This window comes from Capsicum annuum, chromosome 3 (assembly GCF_002878395.1).
Source record: "Capsicum annuum cultivar UCD-10X-F1 chromosome 3, UCD10Xv1.1, whole genome shotgun sequence".
Lineage (NCBI taxonomy): Eukaryota > Viridiplantae > Streptophyta > Magnoliopsida > Solanales > Solanaceae > Capsicum > Capsicum annuum.
In genome coordinates this window covers 14,544,285-14,563,158 of record NC_061113.1, presented here as the reverse complement: position 1 = coordinate 14,563,158, position 18,874 = coordinate 14,544,285, and the positions used below count along the sequence as shown (strand labels likewise).

At 37.1% G+C, this 18,874-nt stretch overlaps 2 protein-coding genes and 1 pseudogene across 2 annotated transcripts; all 3 read right to left on the bottom strand.

Annotated features, from left to right (window-relative positions):
• Nucleotides 1–67: 67 nt before the first annotated feature.
• LOC107866612 lies at nucleotides 68–1,634 on the bottom strand (annotated as a pseudogene).
• A 5,305-nt stretch (nucleotides 1,635–6,939) lies between these two features.
• On the bottom strand, nucleotides 6,940–8,559 carry LOC107864597 (histone-lysine N-methyltransferase ASHR2). Its single transcript, XM_016711014.2, has one exon. The coding sequence runs from the start codon at nucleotides 8,454–8,456 to the stop codon at nucleotides 7,278–7,280; it is 1,179 nt and encodes a 392-aa protein (XP_016566500.1). The 5' UTR covers nucleotides 8,457–8,559; the 3' UTR covers nucleotides 6,940–7,277.
• A 1,092-nt stretch (nucleotides 8,560–9,651) lies between these two features.
• LOC107864596 (germin-like protein subfamily 1 member 17) lies at nucleotides 9,652–11,501 on the bottom strand. Its single transcript, XM_016711012.2, has 2 exons — nucleotides 11,117–11,501; nucleotides 9,652–10,434 (listed from the first exon to the last, which is right to left on the bottom strand). The coding sequence occupies exons 1-2, from the start codon at nucleotides 11,247–11,249 to the stop codon at nucleotides 9,881–9,883; spliced, it is 687 nt and encodes a 228-aa protein (XP_016566498.1). The 5' UTR covers nucleotides 11,250–11,501; the 3' UTR covers nucleotides 9,652–9,880.
• Between the last annotated feature and the right edge of the window lie 7,373 nt (nucleotides 11,502–18,874).

Sequence of the window (18,874 nt, the reverse complement as noted above, 5' to 3'; positions counted from 1 at the left end):
AGTGAACTTATTCATTTGTGGGAGCTGAAATTTTCCCTAATTCTCTTGCTTCTCCGTCATGCTGCTATTTGTTGAAAAGTGAAATTAAGTCAATTATACGTTGTTAGTGTCAGTCATGTGTGTCACAATAACTTTTTAAGAGAATTTACTCCAAATACCGAAAAATACAACAAACAGTGTAACAACTTTCAGTATTATTCCAACGCTTTCACAAATCGCTAGTGAGCAGCGCGCTACAAACAACTTTCAGTAAACACAATCATATTTTTGTTGTCAAAAACTAGGATAATTTCTTTCGAAGTTCTTCAATCACTTTCTTATCAAGCTGGAAGCCTTTGGCAAGAACATCATCCAGAATAGGTGGATCTGAAGCAAAGATTGAACTAGGAATCAGGACGAATCCAGGATTTTGACTGTTCAAAGAAGAAAGCATAATAGCATTATATTTTTGTGTCCCACGTTATACTGGAAGCGAATAAGCCCCTGTGGGATCACAAACACATCGCCAGGATTCAAGATTTTGGAGAAGAGACGACTCTTAAAGATGTTTGCAGGATCAGGGGCGAGAAATCCTGCATAGACGGTACCCTCAATGACAGTTGTGAGCTAAGTAGCTCGAGGGTGCATGTGATGTAGAACGAGACCCTGTGGATCCAGGTCAACGCGTACTATAGAAATACCAAGAGTGTTGAGTCCAGGCATAACGTTTACATCAACAATATTTACAGATATACCAAACTGAGACATTGCACTTCCACTTACATTAAGACCTGAAGCAAAGAAATCATCCGCTTTTACGAGCTTTGGGTCCTTGCAAATCTTTCCATTCACTAAAACTGCACAAATGAAATGAAGCTAAGCATATTATTCAGATATTAAGAGCTAACAGATTACAGAAATTATACAACATACAACAACTATGCCTCGTTCATAAACAAAAACTATAGAACGATGATTTACCCGAAGCCTTAGAGTCGTCAACTGCAACACATGTCTTGTAAAGTGTTGAGATCATAAGCATAAGCAGGGTAGAGAAAGAAAGCAACAATGATTAAAGTTGTTATGAACCAACACATCCTCATTGTAATAGCGAAGTTCGGTTTCTTAACAAATACCCGAACTTCTCTGGAAACTAGCCTGTTTGCTTTGGGCTTGTTATGATTTTTTTCAAACAATCAGAAAGGTGTGACTACTTATACTCTGATCTAATCGTTTATCATGCCGCTGTTTCCATTTTAAGTCATATTTAACCCTTGTTTTCTGTCAATCCCAGAAAATACGTGAAAAAAAAAAAACAAGTCCACGTATTTTCTCATTTCTAAATGCAGATTTCAGTCCAACAACAACAACAACAACAAACCCAGTGTATTCCCACTTAGTGGGGTCTGGGGGGGTAAGATGTACGCAGTCCATACCTCTACCTCTGATGAAGTAGAAAGGCTGTTTCCGAAAGACCCCCGGCTCAAGTCACGAGATATCAGTCCAAGTGGTTCATTAATTAGATCAGCTTCATTAACCATATGGATTTAATAAATTCATAGAGGTGCAAGAACTTCTAGGCACCCATTGACTAGCTTCTTACAAAATACTAAATAGAAGAAGAACCTGCATGGGAAGTAATGATTGACAGTTTATTTACTCCCCACCTTTACACCATCTTTAAGACACAATGATTAATGAGTATTTTATCACAATACCTATATTAATTAGTTAAGTACAAGAGTCTTAAGTTTTGGGAAATGATTTGGGGATAAATATTTAATGTTGAGGGTGAAACAGGAAAAAAAATAATTGTCTTTTCTTGATATGTTTAAAGTAACGAAAGTGAAAAACTAATTTTTAGAATACTGGACAAATAATAGTGAACGGGTGTTTATAAGTAATCAACAATTCTTTTCAGCAATGTAAGTCAGCTCTTCTGGTTGTTCAGATGTAGCATCCTCAATAAACAAACTACCTGATGTTTTAAAAAATGTAAGTTCAGCTGTGCTAGGCTGTTCAGATGCAACGTGCTCAATAAACAACTATCAGATTTATAAGAAAGGATTATTTTCTAACAAAGAAGGGTGGGTCTCTATAACCTATATTCAAGCAGTTGATGCATCTGCAGACATTTGCACATTTAGATGCTACTAAAGTGTAATACAGTTGATTGAGTCTGGTTTACCATAAACCATGTCATTGCTCAGATTAGACCCCTTTAACTTCAACCTCGCAACCTCGTGTTAGTCAACAGATACACTTCACACAAGATTTTGGAATTTGAATGGAAAAAACGATCTAAATCGATGAATGAATTATCTTAGTATGAATCAAATGTGGAACTTCACAAAAGCTAGCTAGACATTCAAGATAGCAATATTACTGAATTATCAGATAACATAGGTGATGATAGGACATTAATCATCTTTAGCCCATTGCAGTATCCATTTCTTAGGCTACAATATTTCCAATCATATTACTAAAACCATCAAAACCTTAATTTCTAGGATACCACATCAGTACTATTACCGCTAATCCGGTGTTACCGGAGACGCTAGGAATCAAAATTCATCTTTCTTACTTTGATACTTTGCAGAACACATCTCAACCTGAAGGTATCTCTGTGTCCAAAGATGTCGTAACACAAGAACGATTTGCTACTTGGATTTGAGTCTCTCTTCCTAAGGGAAAATCAATACGGCTATAATGAGGTCAACAAGAAAATGATGGGATAATTAAGGGGTTAAATGCTAGAGCAATTTTCAGCAGATATAGTCAAGTATTAAACTTACCCCTCTAGAGATGTGGTGGGGGGGGATTTCCAGTAGTCACATACCCTCACAAGGAAATACACCGACTGTTGCAGTTTCTCGATACGCTTCATATCCAATATATCCTTTGATGTCCGTACATCATGGTTTACTGTTGGGTGCTTTCCATTGCCTCCAGTGTATTCTCACAAAGTCATTGCCTAATCTTTCATAAGGCATATTAGAGGAAAAAGAAATTATCTCAGGAAATAGAGAGCAATGATGGAAAAGAAGAAGAGACGAAATGCAGTTGTTCAGTGATGTAAATCAATAAGTGACATATCAAAGTCGTTCATGAAGTATCCAAAAAGAAACAATGAGGGGCAGACCCATCATCCTTCAAGTTCAAAACCATGCATCCACTAGCCCTTGGGGATTTATTGGTTATCAAAAAAAATAATAATAAGATTCACTTACATTTCCAACGAAAATTACTAAGCTCATACTCAGATATACCCTGATGTTACCTTTCATTGCTGCTGACCAGTCGATTTTATTTCAGGTAAAATCATATACCTATAAAGCCATGGGGAAGTCTATAAAGCCAACCATTAGAAAAACTCTACAGCCATCAAATATATATGATTGTTTTGAACAGATTTTGGTACAACGTGGCCCTTATATATGTAAAAGATAGCATGGCCATTGTTGAGTGAATTGCATGACTTGTAATGGACCTTCTGACTGTAGCTTATCCCAGCATCTAACTTTAGCTGGTATTTCAATGAAAGTTACATCTCGCCTATCAAGAAAAAAGCCAACAAATATATAATGCACCTTCTTCACCCATCTCAAAAGATATATCCGAGCAAATTCATGTTTATAGGCGATGGCTCAATGACAATAAAACTTTCCATCAAAGTCTTAGATACCATAATCCAAGCTTTTTCTGGAAACAAGTTTGTTTGCTATGGGTTTGTTATGATTTTTTCAAACAGAAAGGTGTGACTACTTATACTCTGATCTAACCGTTTGCCGTATCTTTGTTTCCGTTTTAACTGCAGATTTCAGTATAAAGAACTAACCTTTAATATAATCAGTAGTCAAAGAAGTGGTTAATTAATTAGATCAGCCATTGACTAGCTTCTTAAATAATAAAAAGTGAAGAAAAACCTGACTGGTTTGCAAATGAGAAGCTGCCATGTATATGTTTGAGGAATTTTGAAAACTAAGAAAGTAATGATTGATAGCTTATTTATTTCTTGATTGTACAGAATTAGATATAACCAGCAATTCGTTTCAGCAATCTAAGTATAGGTGTCCTGGTTTGTTCAGATGTAATATCCTTAACAAACAATTATCTAATGTGATATGTTGCTCAAACTCTGCAAAAATGTTGTCGCGCCTCATCCTCTAAAATGACCTGTTTGACTTGCAAAATGGCCCCAACAGCCCCGCCGAACCACCCAGATCCACTCCACAGCCAATCGGCAGGCCCCCGGTCGATTTTCGCCCCAAACCGGGTGCAGGCCCCAGGCCCAACCCCGCAACTGTGGCTAACACCCACCGAATGTCGTAAAAAATGACCCCTTCGCGCCATTTCGCCCATGTGACTTGCAAAATGGCCCAACAGCCCCGCCGGACCACCCAGATCTACAGGGGGCCACCGGTGAATTTTCATCCTTCGGACCTTGGGCACACCCTGCAATCGTGTGCTAACACCAACCGAAAGTCACGAAAAATGGTCATTCGCGTCATTTCACTCATTTAACCACCAAAATGGCCCCAGCGGCCCTGCTAGACCACCCATATCCACTCCACGACCTATCAGGGGGCTGTCAATCGATTTTCTCCCCGAACCGGACCCGAGCCCGTCCCCACAATCGTACACTGACACCCACCGAAAGTCGCGAAAAACTGCCCATTCCCGCAGTTTCTCCCGTTTGACCACCAAAATAGCCTCAATAGCCCCAGACCACCTAGATCTACTCCACAGCCCAGCGGAGGGCCGCTGGTCCATATTCGCCACAAATCATGTCCGACCGCTGGGCCTACCCTCACAATCGTGGGCTAACACCCACCGAAAGTTGCGAAAAATAGACGGTTCCTGCTGTTTCGCCTATTAGACTACCAAAATGGCCCCAACAGCCCCTCCAGACTACTCAGATCTACTCCACAGCCCATCGAGGGGCCACAGGTTGATTTTCGCCCCAAACCAGGCTTGATCACTGAGCCCTACCCTCGGGATTGTGGGCTAACATTCATCGAAAGTCGCGAAAAATGACCTGTTTGCACCATTTCGCCTGTTTGACCACTAAAATGGCCACAGCGACCCCGCCGGACCATCCAGATCCACTCCACAGCCCAACAGGGGGACATCGGTCTATTTCGCCCTAAACCGAGCCCAAGACCCGAGCCCACCCCCGCAATCGTAGGCTAACACCCATTGAAAGTCGCAAAAAATGGCCTTGCTGTTTTGCCCATTTGACCACCAAAATGTCCCCAGCGGTCCCGCTGAACCATCTAGATCCACTTCACAGGTTGTGCGAGGGATTTTCGATTGATTTTTATCCCAAACTAGATCCGGGCGCCACCCCTGCAACCGAGGGCTAACACCCACCGAAAGTCACAAAAAATGGTCCGTTCGCACCATTTTGCTCGTTTGACCACCAAAATGGTCCAGAGGCCCCGCCAAGCCACCAGATTAACTCCACAGCCCGAGGAGGGCCACCGGTCAATTTTTTCTCTAAATAAGACTCGAACCTTACGCCCATCCACGCAACCGCGGGCTAACACCACCGAAAGTCGAGAAAAATGGTTTGTTCGCACCGCTTCACCCGTTTGACCACCAAAATGGCCCCAGCGGCCCCGTCGGACTACCCAAATCCACTTCACAGTCTGCCAGGGGCCGTTGGTTGATTTTTGCCCCAAACAGAGCTCGGTAAAACCCACCGAAAGTTCGCAAAAAATGAGCTCATTCGCGTCATTTCACTCGTTTGACCACCAAAATGGTCTCAGCGGCCCCGTCAGACCACCCAGATCTATTTGTGTGAATTTGATCTGAATGGTTGCTTTGGCCTTTGGGTCATCAAGGAAAACTGAAAAACAAGTGGTTAAAAATGAGTCTTTTTAAGTATGATTTTGCTGCTTAGTCTATTTATTAAAGCGAAGTTAATTGAGATGTATATGTACTAGTTTTTTTTTTTGTTCTATTTGCTTTGGTATTGTTGAATTTTAGTTCTTCAGTTCTATTTTGAGTGGGTTTTCTGATATAAATTTGATCTGAGTTCTTCCGATGTTGTGTGCGGTATTTTAGAAACGGATGTTACAGATTTGGTTGGCTCTTCAAGAAATGCATTTGGTTCTTTTTAAAGTATGACACCAACATTGTACAAAGCTTTTTGATAACTGGAACCCACACCCCTGCTATCCTGCTCTATTCAACAAAAATAATAATATACTCAGTAAAATCCCACCAAAGGGAAGTCTAGGAGGGTAAAGTGAATGCACACCTTACCACTATTTCGGGGAGGTAGAGAGATTATCCTGCTCTATCCACTAGAGAAAAATAAAAAACAAGAGATTTTGTGTAAATTTCTTAGCTAATTTGTTGAATGTTTCTTTCTTTTGTCAATAACTATATGAGAACAATCACGCTTGAAACAATTGAAAATATGAAAGCTGCAATTACAAGTACTGAGCTTGAACAAAAAGTTGAGGCGAAGAGAAAAGTTGTGCCTAGAAAGGCAGCAGGACAGACTTGGGAAAATCCTACCCTTAAAGACTGGCTAGAGAGTAAGCTGACTTGCTTCATTTAATTCTTTCTTCCAATTAGACTTTGTGTCCAATAGTGTAATTATATTTACTTTATTCTGTTGGTACTCTGGTGTTGTTCCCGTTTGGTCTTTTGTAGTCCCAAATAGTTTAGGAGATAAATTGAAGTAATTACTATGGAGAACCTTCTTATAAAGGATTCTTGCAGTGCTTATACGAATGCTAAAGGTATGATGTTCTGGACAACATGTAGTTGTAAGTCTGAGTTACTGAAGACACAAAGAATCAAAATTCATCTTTCTTTAACTTGATACTTTGCAGAGGGCTTGAGTTTGTCGAAACCCTGTTGCGGCTTAGCTTCCGAGCTAAACTACTTAAAAGAACGTGCAAGGGTGTAGAGTATTCAAACCCAACCTCAACCTAGACAAGGTTGTTAGACAAATCGATTGTTAAACTGCTCAACATATCACTCCACAAAGAGTATACATGAAAATTGAAAGGTTCGCAAGTCATTACTATGGCACTTGCTCACAAGCTAACAAAACGGAAAACCAAGGTGAGCTACCAAATACAGAGTGACAAGAAGTTCTAGCTACAAACTAAGCTCATTAAATCTAAGCTCGGTGGGGGGGGGGGGGGGGGGGGGGAGTGTACCGCTTGTCTAGCCTATGCTTTGCAAGCCTAGATAGGGCAAACATCATGCAAAGGCTCAAATTGCCAAGCTAGCTTATATGGAAACATGACATACTTCAATAGTCCCCGGCACAAACCTTATAGCTCATCAGATTTGCTCAAATTACCACAAACATTGCATTCCATAACTGTGGATGGAGATGCATCCGAAGGAGGCAATGGAGCCAACGTACCCCCACAATTCTCTCGATTACACATGTATCTAAGGAAGAAATACGCGTGAGGAAAATCTTGATCACCCTCCTCCACCTCGACATTTACATTTTCCTCATCATCCATATCTTCCTCCATTGCTTCATCCTCTTCCTCTCCACTTCCCTCGCCCTCCTTATCCATAGCATCCTCCTCCTCTTGATCAGACCAATTAGCCTCGACCACACACCGATCACATTTACAAGTAAAACCATAATCCTCCTTCAACCTTTTCTGCCTTTCGGAATACTTAAAATTCACTGGAAAATAACTCAAACAAATCTCTCTCCCCTCAGGAACATCATGTAACACCCTTACAACAATATCGGTATTACTCCCACTATCCCCATCGCTATCAACATACTCAAACCTACATGCATTCGGTAGACAATCATGATTAAAAAACGACGCCATAGGATAAATCCCATAAGCCCTAACACCCCTTTCACCACTTCCTCTATCAGGATCAAAAGGTTCCATCAACCCAAACGCATTCACCTTATCCTTAGCCAAAAGCGCTGCAGTAAGCTCTTTCGAAAACCCAAATTCACCAACATTCATATTCGGGCACGAACCAACAACCGAATGAAGCAAATCAACACCAGCCTCACTTACAACCGACCCACCCCAATCCCCTTGAAGGGATAAAAGTACTCGAAAAGAACTAGGCGAAACGACAGCTAAGTTATACGCTGCAACAAGAAAAAGAGCTTCAACTTGCTGATCTACACTCAGTTTAGGAAAATGCAAACTGTTTATCATGCCAGATAAAGACTGACAAATCCACGGGGTGTGCGAGGTGGATATTGATTTGGACTGACAGTTTGCTGAACAGAAAAATGCGTAAGGGCAAGAAGGACAAGGAATGTGCGAACATTGAATTATTCTAAAGCAATTTGAGCAAAATTTATTGTTAAAAGGCGAAGCGGGGTAAAGGAGGAGAGGGGTGTCTCTAAGGATTATTTGGCCAGGTTTAAGGGGTTGTGTAGCAATGAGGGATCTTCCTTTACCTTGTATTTCTTCAATTTTTAGAAAAGGGTTTGGAGCTTTTGAGGGGTTTTCCATTGGTGTGTGCAAGGAATTGCAACTTTTTTGATTGGGGTTTAGGGTTTTAGATATGGAAAAAGGAGAAGGGGATAGATGCTACATTTGGGGTTACTATTTAGAGTTTAAAGTTGTTTGCATCGTCGGTATATAAAAAATTCTACACTATCAGGTAATTTGATCTGTTATTGCAATTCAATTATTTACGTAAAAATTAAAAAAGAAAAAATTAGATAACCTGCAATAACAAGTCAAATTCACGTAGAATATTTTCTACACTAAACTTAAACTCCACTATTTAAGGCCTAGTCAATTTTATAAATTTTGTGGTTTAGCCATTTCAGGCAAAAATTAGCCCAAAAATTTATGTGTCAGTTTAATTCCTTAAAGTTTAATTGACCCGTGTGTTTCAGCTCATTAAAGTTTGGTTGATATCTAGTTTAAAATTGATCTATGAGAAATTTTATAAAAAAAATTGAAAAAGATATTTTCTTATAAATAATCATGATAAGAAAAAATAATAAGTTTTATAAGGTAATAAAAATATTATAAAAGAACAAATGAAATAATTAAAATTTAGTAAGAATTGGATGGACAAGATTATGACTACATTTTAGACCATTTCCGCTCAACTAACTTTTAGATGGATAAATAACCTACATATTTATTGATTCAGTCAATTTTGACAACTCAATAAAGTCCCAACTCTCCCATTTGCCACCAATACCTGCACTACAACTGAAGTTAATTTCGGTATTTAAGACATAATCAAAATTTTGTAAGTTTAGCCACTTAGATATCGACAAAGATATTTAAAAACTAGCATCTAAAGTTTTAAAATTCAGACACATGCGATTGCACTTTCACTTGCCATGGCAAAACTTGAGATGTGTATGTCTAAAATTAGCATAAATGACTGCACTTGTTATCGACTCATGACATTGTGCTAGGATTTTATTGAAGTTCAAATATTTTTTGTTTTAAAAATAGATAATTTAACTAGTTTTGAAATTGTGGTTGAGTTTTAATTTAGCATTGTCAAATATGGTTATCTGTCACTTTTTTCCCGTTTACTTTTGTCATCAAGGTTGTGGTGGGATAGATATCCATCCATCCTTAACTAGAAATCTCATGTTCAATTGTAATTTTTTTTTTTGGGGGGGGGGGGGGGGGAGGGGGGGGGGCGACAAAGATATCATACACAAAGCAACCCTTCTGAAAGAACATCACCAAATTTTATGTATTTATTTCCTTTTGTTAAAGAACATCACCAAAGTTACATAACAAATAGAATAGCAACTATGAACAAACCAGTGCTTGTCTCCTTATATTTCAACAGACTTGCTCAATACTTGAACAGGACAGATGACTAAGGTTCTAAGGTTGTAATGCACAAACATGTTCTGGTGAGTTCAATCAAATACAACTTTATTTTTCCACATATCCTACGAGAATTGTGCTCGAAGATGTTCGATCACTTTCTTATCCAATTGAAATCCTTTGACAAGAACATCATCAAGAATTGGTGGATTTGACCCAAAGAGTTGATAAGAGATCATATGCACTCCAGGATTTTGGCTGTTGAAACAACTCAAATGCGTTGCGTTGGTGGTTCCCAAATTGTATTGAATGTGAATCATACTCTGTGGGATCACAAAAACATCCCCTGGATTCAATACTTTAGCGAATAGCCTCGATTTGAAAGGATTTCTCAGATCGGGAACAACAAATCCAACATAGATAGTACCCTCTAATACGAGTATTAGCTCAGTTGCTCGAGGATGAATATGAGGTGATACTAGTCCAAATGGTTCGAGATCCGCACGAGCCATAGAAATACCAAGAGTGTTGAGTCCTGGCATACGACTTACATTCAAAATATTCACAGCAAAACCAAGATTTGTTGGTGTTGGCATTCCACTTTCATTGAAACCGGAAGCAAAGAAATCATCTGCGTTGGCTAGCTTTGGATCTTTGCAGAACTTTCCATTCACAAAAACTGCACATGAATGCAACAGAGCATAAGTTGGACATAAATTTAGCTTTCACCCAAACAATTTAGATAAGAGTCTAAGTTCAATGCTCAGTAAGAGTCAACAACATACCCCATGTAATCCCACAAGTGGGATCTGGGGAGAGTCTAGACCCTCGGCTCAAAAGAAGTATAGTAAAAACAGGATAGACAAGAATATAAAGACACAGAATAGCAAGATAAACAAAGCAAATGAAGTGACAATAAATTTGAAAGAATAGGATACTATGCGAATACTAGGTAAAAGTGCTCCAACACATGGCTACCTACTATCCTTCAACTCTAATTCTCAACCTCCAAACCTTCCTATCTTGGGCCATATCCTCTTTAAGATGAAGATGTGCTTAGTGTAATAGGTAGGTAACTTGGTATAATGGTACCTAACCTGCTATAACAAATTAAACTACAATTTTAAAGTGTAAAAGAACTTTACACTATCCACTACACAACAGCAAAAATTCCTTGCTGATTCTATTTAACTGCGAATTATCCAAAAATCCTTGTCAGCTAGGGGCTATCTAGCTATAGATTAGCATACCTACTCTTTTTGGTGGAGATCAGTGTATATAACTTAAACCCTATAGAGAAATAACATAAGTCAATATCTAGAAAAGAGAAAAGAAGGAATAAAGATAAATGATTGAGTTACCAGAATGATTAGTATCTTGAACAGCAACACATAGATCTTGCATAGGATCAAGATCATAACCTGAAACTAAGGAAGAAAAGTAAGCAGTGATGGCAATAGTAATCAAAATCAAGAAAGACATTTTCATTTTCATTCTAATGATGTATAAGTTGGCTACTAATTAATCACAACCACTCAAGATTTGTTGGAACTTTTGTTAGTGGAAATCTGATTTATGTAGGTGAAGATATTGTAGTACGATAAAAATAAAGTAGTCAAGATTAGTTTCAAGAATCTAATGCTTTTTTAAGTCTTCAAGAAAGTGGTCAACATCACCAAAGTCTTTTTCTAACAATAAAGTTTTTTTTTTTTTCTATATTCCACCTTTGCCGCATTGAAAGAATGAAGAAATGGGTAGTAGGGTAGAATGACTTCAGAGACATAAAGATCTTTTGCCGACAAAACACACATTCAATGTGCTAATAAGATTCTCTTTGTTCGATGAGTTGTCTTTGTTAGAGAGCGTAGATATTTTTAAGCAAATTTAAATTTAGGCGAGTTTCAATATGAGAAGAGACCGCGTCAGAATTTGAAGATTAGCTACTAGTTCTAAATTAAATAATTGTACATATTCAATGAATTTTTAAACAAATACAAAAATTTGAACGACGACTACTAATTCAGTCAGATCTGTAGCTAACACTTTAGCTCCGCTCCAGAATAGGGTACAAGGCACAGGAAAAAACACCCAAAAGCAAAGTTTCTGTATTAAAATAATTGAGTCCAACGTGATTAGAAGAAAAGTATCAATATTTCATCCCCTATTGAAATATTGTAATGCAATATCCAACAACCAAGACAATAATATTCTTGAATTGTCATAATCAATATTTCTAACAAAGCAGGGCCCGTAAGTAACTTTGGCCCCTCAATAATAAAGACCCTATTTTTTAATTAGTAATAACTCTTTTTTTAAAAAAAATTGAAGTATTTTAAATGAAAAAGTATGATATTTTTATTTAAAAGAAAATATTGTAATGATGATTCCAACGGTTGAGTATTATTTTACAGGAACAGGTTTCTGGATGCAAAAAAGAAAGGCAATATTTTTTGAAGATCTGATATGAAGGGAAAATATTAAAGAGTAAAAAAAGATTACTCGATACAAATTGTAGATCATTTTAAATATTTTAAGGTGGTCATAATCTAAATTGGGAATTTTGTGACATGACTAATTCTATTATGAAAGTTATATTAATTTTTGGAGTGGTACAACGTATATATTCATTGTTTTCTTCTTTTGCTAAACGATATAAAGTTTTAAAAGATGATATACCCAGCTTAACTTGTTAATCATTGTCACAACTATCCATAATAACGAACTTGTAAAATCGATCGGGATTTTGGCTCTCCTCTAGTTGCAAAAATAGCAATGTGGACTAGATGTTCTTTCTAAGCCAAGAAACTTACGTCAAATACTTCTGACAAATGATTATTCAGAAGAAAGTATTAAAACATTAGCTTTTCAAATATTTGTACTATTTTTCATTATAACGATTTGATCTTTTATTAGGACCAAAAAAATGTATTTTATTTAACCATCCAAACATATTATATTACATGATTAAGATGGCTCAAAGTCTATGATCATTGATCTAGCATCCTCTAATCAAGTTGAGGATCTTATGTTTTTGGAATGAATACCATTTGGAGGATGACATATTTGCAATGCAATGCGTTTGCTATACTAAAGTTCAATGTGGTTTTATTTATAGTTTCTTGTCTTGACATGAACATAAAAATTTATGTGATATTTTGTTAATTTCCTTATATTAAGGAACACTATATGGATGTCAGAAGCATTAGACGTAGGACGGAAAATAGTTAACCCCATCCAGAATTTACACCAAATTACCAGGTAATTTAACCATAACACTCATGGCCCCAGAAGTCGAGCAAGAATCCACTAAACCATCACATACTTGGTAGAACCTTGGTGCACCAACATCTCGTTTAACAAATTGATTTAGTAGGCAGAGCATAAATTTTATGGTAGACTGCTGGTGGATATAGTATCATTCATCTTCATTGTTTAGCAAGGTATCTTCGTTATTTAGCAAGGCTACATCGCAAATTGGATGAATGAAACTCTACTGACTCCAAATAGAGATAAAATATCAGTCCTTCTGATCCTGTCCTCTTGTCCAAAGGAGTTCAGATCATCAGAAGATTCTCATGAAAAGCTTGACTTGCAAGCGGAGAATGACTAGTCTCACCCACTTCTTGGGCAGGCAAATTTGAAATATTAATGCATCTACCGCTAGTTATCCACGATGACTTTGTTCTTATTGAAATCTACTTCCCTAGTATGACTTTTTGTTTTATAGCTCAATATTATTATTATTATTATTATTATTATTATTATTATTATTATTATTATTTGGTAGAAATGGCAGATATTGCATTAAACTAAAAAAGTAGTTATAAGTTTACAAGCCCTATACTTCAGTCGGGGTTCAAAAACACAATAGGATGGCATAGTCTTTCAGAATCAGTAGTTCTAAGTCTAATTCTTCTTTCAAAAAAAGTTCTCGTGATGTATGCCCAAACTGCTTCCTTTCCACACACCGAGGGAACTTCAAAAAGCATCATGACGTCAAAGCTGCAACTCTTTGTCCCTTCTTTTGCTAGTGCATCTGCTACTCCATTTTGTTCCCTATAGCAATGGGCCACCTTTGGGTTCCCTAGCCTTCTTAGCCTTGATCTACAGTCAAAAATCAAAGTATCATAGTAGAGATTCCCGTTAGTAAGCAAAGAAATGATTTCCAAGGAGTCAGTATTCATTTCAATTGAGAGAAAGTTGTTTTGTTCAACGATTCTGAGGCCTTCATTAAGGACTGGAAGTTTCATCATGTTGTTGGAGGATGTTGGGTTTAATTGGTGTGAATGGAAAATAGAGGGACACAACCTCTGAGCAAAACACATTGTTTTGAAAAAGGTGTGACTGTTCATATAGTTGTGTTTGTTCAGAAAAAGACACAATGTTTCGAATGAACAAACATGACTCTTCCAAAGGATACACTTTTTAAGAGAACCATTGCCACCTTTCAGAAGAGGCATCTGATGGCTATATAAACCTGCTTTCATCCACAGGTTTAATATGAATGAAATATTTTCTGAAATAAAAACTTTTCTTGTCTTCAAAACATTCTTTGTGATCAATCAAATCGTTGAGTGAGTTCGACGAATCTAATTATTTGAGGTACCACTATAGTTGGATTGAAAGTCATTTTATCCTGGGAGGAAGATTCCAAAACCTCGGGTACAGTGAGGAAAATTATTCCTTAAGGACACTCCGTGAAGTTGGGGGACTTGGCTTTATATTTCTGTTTCATCTTAATTTCTAAAAAAATAAAACACACTTCTTAGAAAGATCACTTTGATCTTGTGTTGAGGGTGTTTTTGTACTTCATAGTGTTCTTGTTTTAAACTTGAACTAGTGTTGAAGTTGTTGTGCCTAAATACAGATTCTTGTACCCAAAAACACCATAAAATAACAATCTTAAGGAATAAACCTTGCAGAATCTGTATTGCTTGTTTTTGGAGATTAAACTTTGAGCTTTCTACTCCGTTTAAACTTAACTAGTGATTCGAAGACATAAAATCTTCATCACAAGTTAAAGATCATTCGGTTGACGATTGGAAGTCATAAAAACTTCATCGTTAACTAGAAACAAGAAGAAGAGTTTAAAGTTGCTTAACTTTATAAATAGTATTCTGAAAATACTAAATTTTATTGTCTTGTGGTGACAGGAAAAATGACTAACGAAAGTCAGATGCAAGATGCGGCTACGACTGTGGGGGCAACTAGTATTGCCTCAACAAGTCGAGCAAATGCTCCATAACCAATGGCACCTACGGAGAAGCCAGAAAAATTTGCGGGCATTGACTTTAAGCGATGGCAGCAAAAGATGTTCTTTTACCTCACCACTCTATGCCTTCAAAGGTTCACTAGTGAGGATGCTCCTGAGGTGCCCGAGGGAACCTCGGACAAAGAGCATTTCATGATTGTAGAGGCTTGGAAGCACTGAGACTTTCTTTGCAGGAATTATATCTTGAGTGGTCTCCAAGACGATCTCTACAATGTATACAGTGGAACTAAGGCATCGAAGGAATTGTGGGGGGCACTAGAACGAAAATATAAGATAGGGGATGTGGGAATTAAGAAATTCTTTATTGCAAGGTTACTGGACTTTTAAATGATAGATAGCAAATCGATTGTCTCTCAAGTTCAGGAATTGCAAGTAATCATCCATGATCTCTTAGCAGACGGTATATCTTTGAAAAATACCTTAGTTGAACAAATTGAAAATGTTCTTAGTACTCATATAAACTTTTTTGTAGGTTTGATTGTGAATGATGCATTTCAAGTAGCAGCGATCATTGAGAAGCTACCACCTATGTGGAAAAACTTCAAAAACTACTTGAAGCACAAACGCAAGGAAATAACTGTCGAAGATCTTATTGTCTGACTGCATATTGAAGAGGATAATAAGGCTGTCGAGAGAAGGTCAAAAGGGAATTCTACAATTAATGGAGCACATATTGTAGAAGATGACCAAAACAATTCTAAGAAAAGGAAGAAAGTTGAACAAACAAGCCATCAACCCAAGAAGAAATTCAAGGAAAAGTGCTTCAACTGTGGAAAAATTGGTCATAAGTCCACGGATTGTCGTTCTCCTAAGAAAGGCAAGAAAAGGGACCAAGTTAATATGGTTGAGTCCAACAAAGAATGTAATAATTTGTATGCTATGTTCTCAGAATGCAACTTGGTGGGGAATCCTCGTGAATGGTGGATGGATTCTGGTGCCACCCACTATGTGTGTGCCAACAAAGAGTTTTTTTCATCTCAAGTAGAAGAAATGATCTACATGGCTAACTCCGTTATGGCTAAGGTAGAAGGAACAGGAAAAGTGGGCTTGAAAATGACTTCAGGAAAGGTCTTGACACTTAACAATGTCTTGTACGTTTTGGAGTTACGTAGGAGCTTAATTTCTGTTTCACTTCTAGACAAGAACGGATTCAAATGTGTAACCATTTCTAAAAAAATTGTAATTAGTAAAGGAGAAGTATATGTAGGAAAATACTATCTCATCGAGAGCCTTTATAAGATGAATGTAATGAATGTTGAAATCAATAAAAGTTCAAATTCTTCTTACTTGCTTGAGTCTTATATTTGTGGTATGAATGTTTAGGCCATGTTAATTACAAAACGTTACGAAAACTGATTAACTTAGAGGTTTTACCAAAATTTGAGTGCAATAAATCAAAGTATCAAACGTGTATGGAATCAAAGTATGCAAAGCATCCTCATAAGTCGTTGAAAGGAATTTCAATCCCTTAGACTTAATATACACTGACATTTGTGATATGAAGTCAACACCATCACGTGGTGGAAAAAAGTATTTCATAACTTTTATTGATGATTGCACTAAATATTGTTATGTCTACTTGCTAAATAGTAAGGTTGAAGCAATAGATGCGTTTAGACAATACAAGACTGAAGTAGAAAATTAGTTAGAGAAAAAGATAAAAATGATAAAAAGTGGTAAAGATGGAGAATATGAATCTCCCTTCGCTGAAATATGTGTAGAGAATGGAATCGTCCATCAAACTACGGCCCCTTATTTACCTCAATCTAATGGAATTGTGGAAAGAAAAAATCAAACTTTGAAGGAAATGATGAATGAATGCCTTACTTATAAGTTTTGGTTTTCTGCAAAACTTGTGGTGGGGAGGCTATCCTTACAGCCAATCTTATACTCAATAGAGTTCCCCATAGTAAGACACAATCAATTCCTTATGAGAAATGGAGGTGAAGGAAACCCAACTTGAAATATTTTAAAGTGTAGGGGTGTCTAGCAAAGGTCCAAATTCCTATGCCTAAAAGGGTTAAGATAAAACCTAAGACTGTGGACTGTGTGTTCATAGGATATGCTAAAAGCAGTACAGCATGTCGCTTTTTGGTTCATAAATCCGAACATTTGGATATAAATGAAAATATGGTAATTGAATCAGATAATGCTGAATTCTTTGAAAACATTTACCCATATAAAATTAGACATGAACAGTCTAGTGGGAGATCTAAACGACCTCGAGATGAACCAAGTAAGAATGTACATAATGAAGAGAATCCAAGACGTGGTACACGTTAAAGAACTTCTACTATATTTGGATCATATTTTGTAACATTTCTCTTAGAAAATGAGCCTCAAACATTTAAAGAAGTGATGTCGTCGTCAGACTGATCTTTTTGGAAAGAGGCAGTCAATAGTAAGATTGATTCAATCTTAAGTAACCATACATGGGAATTGGTTGATCTTCTCCAGGAAATAAACTTTTAGGTTCTAAATAGATCTTTAAAAGGAAAATAAAAGTGGATGGTACTATTGACAAATACATGACAAGACTTGTAGTAAAAGGCTTCAATCAAAAAGAAGGTCTTGATTACTTCGATACATACTCACCAGTAACAAGGATAACATTGATTCGAATGTTAATTTCCTTGACGACAGTATATGGTCTTGAAATCCATCAAATGGATGTGAAAACCACATTCCTAAATAGAGAATTGGAGGAAGAAATTTACATGAAACAACCTGAGGGTTTTGTGGTTCCAAGAAAGGAGAATGAGGTGTGTAAACTTATTAAGTCATTGTATGGACTAAAGCAAGCACCTAAATAATGGCATGCGAAGTTTGACGAAACCATGTTGGAAAACGGGTTTAAGATAAATGAATGTGACAAATGTGTTTACATTAAAGACACTCCGAATCACCAAGTCATTATTTGTTTATATGTGAATGATATGTTGATCATCAGTAGCGACATTTCAGATATAAATGCAACAAAAAAAATGCTCGAAAGCAAGTTTGATATGAAAGACCTTGGAGTTGCAGATGTGATCTTAGGTATAAGAATCCATCGAACTCCACAAGGGTTGGCATTGTCACATTCTCATTATATCGAAAAGGTACTTGACAAATTCAAGTATATGAAATTCGGTATTGTCAAGACTCCTTTGGATGTGAGCTTTGCACTTCGAAAGAATAAAGGTGAAAGTGACTCACAATTGGAGTACGCAAGAGTATTGAGATGTTTAATGTATATAATGAACTATACACAACCATATATAGCATGTGCTATTAGTAAATTGAGTCGGTACACAAGTTATCCCAACAAAACTCATTGGATGGCAATGAAAAGAGTTTTGGGGTATCTTAAATACACTCAAGACTATGCCTTGCATTATAATAAATATCTTACGGTACTTGAAGGATATAGTGATGAAAATTGGATCACCGGATCGAACAAAGTAAAATTCACAAGCGAATATATATTTACTATCGGTAGAGGAGCAGTCTCTTGGAAATCATCCAAACAGACTTATATTGCTCGCTCTACAATGGAATCTGAATTTATCACATTGGATAAAGTTGATGAAGAAGCAGAATGGCTCCGAAATTTTTTAAAAGATATTCCTTATTGGCCCAAACCAGTGGCACCAGTATGTATACACTGTGATAGCCAAGTGAAAATAGGTAGGGCAAGGAGCATGATGTACAACGGTAAATCTCGTCACATAAGACGGAGACATAATATCATTAGAGAAATTCTCTCTAGTGGAATTATCATTGTTGACTATGTTAAGTCAAAGGATAATGTGTCGGATCTACTTACAAAAGGCCTATCTAGAGAAGGAGTAGAAGGACATCCAAG